We start from the raw sequence: 9,000 nt of genomic DNA, 5'->3' as shown, positions 1-9,000 counted from the left end.
AACCCTAAGTTTGATTTTTAAATCTATTTGTTTCTGTGGGTTTTTTTTTTTTTTTGGTCTCTTTTTGTCCTTTATTTTTTTAGGGCTGCACCTGCGGCATATGGAGTTTCCCAGGCTAGGGTTCGAATTGGAGCTGTAGCAGCCAGCCTACACCAGGGCCACAGCAACTCCAGATCCGAGCCATGTTTGTGACCTACACCACAGCTCATGGCAACACCAGATCCTTAACCCATTAGGCAAGGCCAGGGATCCAACCTGCAACCTCATGGTTCCTAGTCGGATCTGTTTCTGCTGCGCCATGATGGGAACTCCTGTTTCTGTTTTATAAATAATTTCTTTTGTATCATTTTTATTAGATTCCACATGTAAGTGATATCATGATATTTGTCTTTGTCTGACTTACTTCACTTAATATGATAATCTCTAGGTCCATGCACATTGCCGCCAATGGCATTATTTCATTATTTTTTATGGCCGAGTAATATTCCATTGTATATATGTGCCACATCTTCTTTATCCAATCCTCCGTTGATGGACATTTAGGTTGTTTCCATGTCTTGGCTATTGTAAATGCAATGAACTTTGCGGTGAATTTTGGGGTATATGTATGTTTTTGAATTATGGTTTTCTCCAGATCTATGTCCAGGAGTGGGATTGCTGGATCATAGGATAGTTCTATATTTAGTTTTTTAAGGAGCCTACATGTTCTCCATAGTGGTTTTACCAATTTACATTCCCCCCAACAGTGTAAGAGGGTTCCTCTTTCTCTACCCTCTCCAGCATTTATTGTTTGTAGACTTTTTGATGACAGCCATTCTGACTGGTGTGAGGTGGTACCTCATTGCAGTTTTGATTTGCATTTCTCTAATAATTGGTGATGGTGAGCATCTTTTCATGTTTTTGCCCATCTGTCTGTCTTCTTCATAGAAAGTTCAATTTCAATTATCTAATTTTTTTTTTTTTTTAATTTTAGGCCTGAACCTGCAGCATATGGAAGTTCTCAGGCTAGAGGAATCAAAGCTGCAGCTGCTGGCCTATGCCACAGCCACAGCAATGCAGGATCTGAGACATGTCTGTGACCTATACCACAACTCACAGCAATGCCAGACACTTAACCCACTGAGCAAGGCCAGGGATCAAACCTGCATCCTCAGGGATACTAGTTGGGTTCTTTACCGCTGAGCCACAACAGAAACTCCCATCTGACCATTTTTTGATGTGCTCTTCTTGCAGGTACAGGTGATATAGCACTACCTTTAGGGAATAAGTGGGTTACAAATGCAAAACTCCTGGAGCAGTGTCTGCCACATCAGAAGGCTTTGTTTGTTTCTCTGAACATAAAATTCTTGTACCACTTTGGTGCATTTGACACTATGCTTGGTTCTGAGGATACGTAGTGGACCCAGACAGGGCCTTTACAGTGCCTCTGCTGCCTGCAGGAGAAAGTTCAGGCTGCTCACCACTTGCTGTTTTGAGCCCCTCCTCCCAACCTCCTACTGAGTCCTAGGGCCCCAGGTGCCAGGACTGGGAATGGGGTGGGGTCGGGTTGGGATGGTGGGGAGTGGGGGTGTTGACAGCTCTCTTTAGAGACTTGGGCCTTCGATGCAGTTCCAGATCGGATCCACAGGAAAACTGCCAAACAACATTCTGTTACACAGAGTCACAGCTATAAGTTTTATATTCTCTTTTCTTCACATTATATCATAAGCATTTCCCCTTTAGAGCGCATTGTTAAGAGGGCCAACTAGAGCCAGCCACCCTTACTTTCATTTCTGACTCTATCACTTACTAAATGACCTTAGGCGAGTTGCTTAACCTCTCTGTGGCCTAGTTTCCTTATCTGTAAAATAGGGATAATAATAGTACCTACTTCCTGGGGTTGTTCTTAAGATTAAATGGAATAATTTATGTGTAGCTCTTAGTATACTGTCTAACACACAGTAAAAGCTCAATGGTCTATTATTCATATCTGCTCCACTGTCTTCATAGCCACCTTTACAATGATTTATATGATTGAGTTGAAAATCTATAATAATACTTTTCTCTGATGTCAGATATTTAGAGTGTTTCCTATTTTTAAACACAAAAATAAAATATTATTCCAAAGCGGGGGGGAGTCATCTCGGGAGTTTCCTTTTGACACAGCCAGTTAAGGATCTGGTAGTGTCACCGCAGCTGCTTGGAGTGCTGCTATGGCTCTGGGTTTGATCCCTGGCCAGGGAACTTCCGCATGCCATGCGCGTAGCCAAAAAAAAAGTCATCTTGCAGTTTAGAGATAAAGGCAAAAGAAGAAATTTAAGAATTAAATGTTGAGTGAATCAACATTAATACATTTAAATCACCTTTCCAAACAATTCAACATTTTCCATACGTATCACAAGGTAATTAACTCATCTTAGAAGTCATGGTGTGGGGAGTTCCATGGCATGGCTCAGCGGTTAACGAACCCAACTAGGATCCATGAGGACGTGGGTTTGATCCCTGGCCTTGCTCAGTGGGTTAGGGATCTGGCATTGCTGTGAGCTGTGGTGTAGGTCGCAGATGCAGCTTGGATTCCCGTGTTGCTGTGGCTGTGGCGTAGGCCAGCGGCTACAGCTCCTATTCAACCCCTAGCCTGGGAACCTCCATATGCCAGTTTCCGCCCTAAAAAGACCAAAAAAAAAAAAAAAAAAAAAAAAAGAAGAAGAAGAAGAAGTCATAGTGTGGGTGATCCCTGTCTGTGACCTGGATTACTTCGGCATGGTCTTGTAGTTTTTTTCTGTGATTCTCCAGGCAAAGAAGCTGCATCAGCGTTTCTCCCCTAGTGCCAGAAAATCTCTGATATAGCACAGCTTAGGGCCAACCAAGCATTTTCCAGTTATGACTTGGGATATCTGGTAGGGTGACCGTTAGGCCGAGTCACCTGATGGGGAAGTTATGGGACAGAGGTTTCTCCTTGTGGTCCTTTAGCCAACAAAGCTCAAAGTTAGCACTGGTATAAATGAAATATGAACCTCCACAGATCGAGCAATTTCTGTGTGCCAGGCTCCATAAAAATGTTCTCTTCAGGCCTCAGCTCAACTTAATGAGACAGAATTCACTGGTACCATTTTATAGAGGAGGAAACTGAGGCTCTGAGAGGGGAAATGTTTCTTCCAGCGGTTAAACACACATCAGAGTCATGATCCAGATCTGTCTGACTCTAAAGATACAAGCTCTTCCCATGGCACCACAGGATCTCTTTTCAATTTAGTTCCATTTAACCAGCCTGGATTCATGCTTACACACATTACCCCTGCTAGGCACTGAGAACAGAGAGAATAGCCTAATAGGAGAGACAGACAAAGAAATCGAAAGTTCTAGTATCACCTCTGATGCATGCCTGTGAGAAGTAATAAAGCCATGTGGGCAGTTCAATTTATCCTGTTGTATATATTTCTGAAAGCCATCCTTAATCCTTTTAGGAAGAAGTGGGGAGAGATAGATTGATAGACCGGGGCTATAAACAATGAATAAACAAAGGGCAGTGGGAAAGTGGGGAGGAAAAGATTAATTCCTACTCAGAGATCCAAAAAAGTATCTTAAAGGATATGATATTTGGGCTGGGGTTTGAAAGGGTAGAAGGATTCAGCAAAAGAATATGGGGAAGAGGCATGACTTGTCCTCCATTCCTCAAGAGAAGTAAAAACAGATTCTTGATTTGTGCTTCCTAGATATTGGTCAGAAACCAGAACTCACATATACTCCTCCTATTTCACCCCTCCCCCTTACATACATAGATGGACATACCCAAACAATCATAGGTACTCACGAATGCAAAACTACACAGAAAACACACATAAAACACGCATCAGTACACATGCAGATATTTAAAACACAATATACAAAAATAGATACTAGCTCCCATACTCAAATACATATAATACTCATACACATAGACTCACAAAAATGTTTATGCTTTCATTACAAAAGCACATATATATCCTCTCCCCACCAAGACTCAGGCAAGATAACTAAAAGCATTTTTAATTAACACATACACAGGTTTGCACACATGTCTCATCGCAATGTTCTGGTTGCAGGCCAGCGACTAATGGGAAGCCATGCACAAAGGCGAGCATCACGCACGGGAGGCCAGGAATGGGTTGGCAGTGGGGCTGGGATTAAGCCCTGTCAGATGACAAACACGCCCTGCTTAGCTCCCCCTGGAAGCTGCTGAGCAGAGGCTGCAGCGCCTGAGCGAGCTCTGAATCCTGGGCGATGTTGCGAGGCTGCGTACCGGAATTCCAGCTTTGTACAGAATTTAGTGTCATCCAGGGTCAAGCTCTGTTATCAGACCCACCCCAATCTCTGCAATAGGCAGGCGGCTGTGGGGACACGCAGGGCTGTGGCGTGGGGCTTGTCCTAACACAATACACTGGATGTAGTCAGCATTAATGAGGGTTTGCTGTGGGCCAGGTAGTGGGTTAAGCCCTTACAGTAAGTACATTACTTAATTCTCACATGAGTGGTGTGAGTAGGGGTTGGGAGGGTGGGGTTGGGGTGTTGCCTATTAGCCTCATTTTAGGGGTGAGAAAATTGCGCCCAGGCCACAAAAACCATTTGGCAGAAAACTTTAAGCTGAGGTTCGATCCTGTCTGATCCTATCTCCCCGGGATTTAGGGTAAAGTGTGCATGTGGGTCTGTCTTCTCCACTCTGGAAGCTTATGCCTTCGGCTTCTTGTGGTCTCTAGAACCCCTGTCCTAGCAGGCACAGCGTCTGGCCCATAGAAAGTGCCTGGTGAGGGCGTAGGTCTTGGTTCGGAGAGGTCCTCAAAAAGGCCCTCGGCTTCCTCATCTCAGAAATGGGAATGGCAGGGCAGATCTATAGGGCCGAAAACGGGAGCTCTTGGGCAGCAGAGGGAATGCTGGGCTCTACATCGTCGCTGCTGCAGCCCTCGCGCATCTCAGGGGTTCCAGCTCCGTCTCCACCCGTGCCTAGGCGCGGCGCCGGCGCCCCATTGTTCAAGAGGGCGGGGAAGCTCCTGAGAGCGAACTCCCTGCCCCGGGTCTCGCTCGCCGCCCAATAGAGCAAGGCTAGCCTGCCCGGCGTCTGCCGCACGGGGCGCGTCCTTTGTCTGCTCCGTGGCGCCCGGTGCCCGAGGCCCGCGCCCCGTTCCTTGGGCAGACAAAGCCGCGGCTGCCGCGAGCCAGACCGGCTGGAGCGGCGCTGGTACCACCCTCCTCCCGTTTTAGCACCGCCCCTTCTCCTTGACGCTCTCTGATTGGCCTGCGGGGCTACAAAGAGGCCGGGAAGCAGGAGGGTCACGTGAGCCATCCTGGCCTCGCATTGGTCGGATAATGCTGCCAATCTTAGAGGGCGGGCTGTCCGCACACGGCCCGGTCGCTCCCTCCGCGCTGGGGCCCGCCCGCGGGGCCGGCCGCCTGTCAGAGGGAGGTGGCGATGGTGCGCCCGGTGGCGGTGGCGTTTGCGGCGGCTTCCCTGGTCCAAGTGCAGGGTGGAGAAGATGACTGACCGACCAACGGACTGAATGAATGAATGGCGGAGCCGAGCGCGCCATGAGGAGCCTGCCGAGCCTGGGCGGCCTCGCCCTGTTGTGCTGCGCCGCCGCCGCCGCCGCCGCCTCGGCAACCTCGGCAGGGAATGTCACCGGTGGCGGCGGGGCCGCGGGGCAGGTGGACGCGTCGCCGGGCCCGGGGCTGGGGGTCGAGCCCAGTCATCCTTTCTCTAAGGCCACGGCTGCCACTGCCCAGACCCCAAGGATCGGACCCCATCTCACTACAGTCCACCGACCTCTGGCTGCGTCCTCTTCAGCCCAGTCCCCGGAGACCACCCCTCCTCCGGCCACGGCCGGACCCACTCCGACCACCTTTCAGACGCCGCTCGACACCTCGCTGACCCCTCCTCCTGAGGTGGAACGTACGCCAACCACCCCTCGGGCGACAACCAGACCCGCGCCGACCACCGTCTCGACGACCACTGGCCCGGCGCCGACCACCCCTATAGCGACCACGGTGTCGGCGCCCACCACTCCCCCGATCCGGACCTCCGTTCTTCCCCCCGGCAACAGCAGCAGCGTCCCGCCCACCCCACCTGCCACAGAGGCCCTCTCTCCGCCTCCCCCAGGTGAGTCCCAGCGCTTCCTCGCCCGCCCGGCGTTCCCCAGCGGTTGCCCATCCTTTCTCCAGCTCCTGGCTTCTAACGTTGGGCTCTTGGCTGGAATGGGTCATTTCTTGCCCCAGAGGTTCCCCAGATTTTGACTCCCAAGGGGAGGTCCAAGCTCCAGCTAGCCTATTTCCCAGCCCCCAAGGCTTTTGTCCCCCCTTGGGCTGTGCTTCCTCGAGAAGGGGGGTGGCCGCTGCGTGGAAGGCATCGCACCTCTTTCCAAGCAGGGCTTTCTGGCCTTTGTCAGACAGGCTGAATGGGCGCAAACTTTTGGGTTCGGTTCGCTCACCTTGCCTCTCCGCCCCGGTTATTTGGGGAAGTTTGAAAGCCAGCCCTCCTGCAACCAGTCGGTCAAAAACTGAGTATAAAGTATTCCTCCTAAAGCTCCAGTTTCCGTGTTCATTTCTCCTTGTTTATATAAATATCAGCTGTGCATGTGACAGGTGGAAAAGATATTGAGAGGATTTTGTTTACAAACAATAATACAGACCACTTGAGGCCAAAAAAAAAAAGACATTGTAATCCATGTTTTCCTTGTTAATAAGTGGATTCAGTAGGACATTTGGGACAGGTGTGTATCTAGGTTGAGCACGTTTATAAATTAGGTTAAATCCCTTCCTTGCACCATTTTTTCCCTTCTTCGATTAGAAGGTCAGTATGTTTGGACAAATACACAATTTAAGTAGGGATGCCTATTCCCCCCCCCCCTTAAGCTAGAATGTTCAATTTTGCTGCTGCTGATCAAAGCCAATTTCTGAGTTCTCATAGTAGATAAAGCTCTTCTTCCTGCTGATTGAAGTCTTCAAGCAAAGTTAGAGACAACTTCTAATCTCTCCTCCTTGAGATATAAAGTGGACTTGGAACGAAATAAAACCTGCCTTGTCAAGATGTTAGACAAGAGTTTCTGAATTCCTCTGCTTTGAGGTGGGGTTTGACTTATCCAAACCATTTGTCTAGCTGTATTTATATTAATGAATCTCTGACCTAATTCTTAAGCTCAGTGATTTACTATGGAGTCAGGTATGGACTTTGGACTATAATTGAATTTGTAGAAAGTTCTCCCACATGATTATGAGTCTTAATACTGTCAAGTCTTGGATTGGAGGTTGGCATTGACATAAGTAGGAATGTGGATTATTCACCCATAAAGAGCCACATTTGTATTTCTTTCAGCTCCAAGGAGTGTACGAGTGAGCTGGATTTTGACTATAACCTTTTTTTTTTTGGCCTTCCTGTAGAGACCAACATATTATTGAGAGGCCTGAAGCATAGTGATTGAGAGTGTGGAGTCCATTCAAAGGTTGAATCCTAGCTCTGCCCTTTATTAACTGTGTGATCTTGGGCAGGTCATTTAACCTTTCTTCATGTGAGAAGTGAAGGTAATAATAGTACTTGGCTCATAGGATTGCCGTGAAAATTAAATAAATTAATACATTGGTAGTGCTTACAACAACAGTTCCCGGTGCAGATTAAGTAAGGACTGTGTGTGTGTTAGCTATCCTTATGACCAGGGTTTTTTGTTTGTTTGTGTGTTTGTTTGTGGGATAGAAAGCATTTGACAAAGCTAGTAGGGACTTGCGGTGATTTTTTATTTGTAAAACGTAATAGAAAAGGATGAATTAGATTTTCCGAAGTTTGAAGCACACAGTAGCATTTATAGCAAGATGGCTTATTTTGAATGTTGAGTGTATGATTAATATGCCTGTGTAATTGATGTTATTTTACTTTCATTATTTTTGTAATGTTAGTTTTAAATCACAAGGCCAGGGTTTACTTGCAAAAAAAAAAAAATACAGAGAACCAGAAATCTACAAAGGAAAAAGGGAAAGTCACTCCTTTACTACCTCCTGGTTTCAGTCAGCCCCTAGGGGTTACCACTGTTAACAGTTTGATCTTTTCTCAGACATTTTTCTGGGCATATATGAACATAAACACAGGGAGTTAAAAAATAGTTTTTAAAAACTCAAAATTAAATAATTGTGTATAAGTTATATATATACACATATGTAGCAAGTTCTATAATTTCTTGTGTTGCTGTATTCACTTTACTGTGTATTATGGACTTTTTTTTTTTTTTTTTCTCATGTCAGTACCTAAGGTCTACCTTGTTCTTTTTAGCAGTTGCATTTTTCATTGTAAGTATATATCATAATTTATTTAGCCAATCCCTTGTTTATGAACTTCACTTTAAAAAGCACAGAGAAGAATGTTCTCAAGTCTATCATGTATATATTATATTCTCTCGTATTTTGGCTGGAGTTTTGTAGACTCCAAATCAATTTTCAGTGAAATAAAGCTGGATTACTTTTTGCCATCTGAACTGTTCAAGGCTTTTAATAACATCTATGGACTGATACATAGCTATGTCTATGGTATGTGGTATACCTATTTCTTTGGGCGACAAAAGTTTTAGAGGGCTGTCCAGTTTTGGTAGCTCTCCTGTGTTTTCAGTTTCCCTTAGCTTGAATTCACTATGGATTGCCTGTGTCTAGTTCTCAGCAGCTGAACTGCTTTTGTGGGCCTACTGATGGGCAATTTTAGCTTTACCGTGATGTAATCTCATATGGCCTTTCTATCTGAACATGGGTTCTAGTCTACTTCAGACAGTAAACATGTCTCTTTTGACAGAATGAAAACTTATAACTGAATTTGAGAGCCCTAGTTAGGCTGGCAATGTTGGAGAGGCTGGCACTTGAGAAGATGGGTACAGGGTGTTTTATTTTAATGCTGCTGTAAGGACTGAATACCATTGATAATGTATTACCTATTTGGATGGGTTGTTTAGCTGCTCTTTGAATTAATAAGAATTTCTTTCATGGAGGTCTAGCTGAGAGCTCTTGCCTGCCCCTCAATTA

The 9,000-nt window shown here is 46.2% G+C and overlaps 1 protein-coding gene across 1 annotated transcript in view; it reads left to right on the top strand.

Moving 5' to 3' along the window:
* Positions 1–5,351: 5,351 nt before the first annotated feature.
* The window catches only part of MEGF9 (multiple EGF like domains 9), a 94,279-nt gene continuing 90,630 nt past the window's right edge, over positions 5,352–9,000 (top strand). The window contains exon 1 of the mRNA XM_005660387.4: positions 5,352–6,106. Coding sequence (XP_005660444.1) covers positions 5,515–6,106 — 592 coding nt within the window. The 5' untranslated portion in view covers positions 5,352–5,514. The remainder of the gene's footprint in view (positions 6,107–9,000) is intronic.

Source organism: Sus scrofa, chromosome 1, assembly GCF_054392235.1.
Source record: "Sus scrofa isolate SSC_HxYL_T2T_F1_AM1 chromosome 1, Sscrofa_HxYL_maternal_Yorkshire_Landrace_v2.0, whole genome shotgun sequence".
NCBI classification, from domain to species: domain Eukaryota; kingdom Metazoa; phylum Chordata; class Mammalia; order Artiodactyla; family Suidae; genus Sus; species Sus scrofa.
This window is presented reverse-complemented; position numbering and strand designations above follow the sequence as displayed.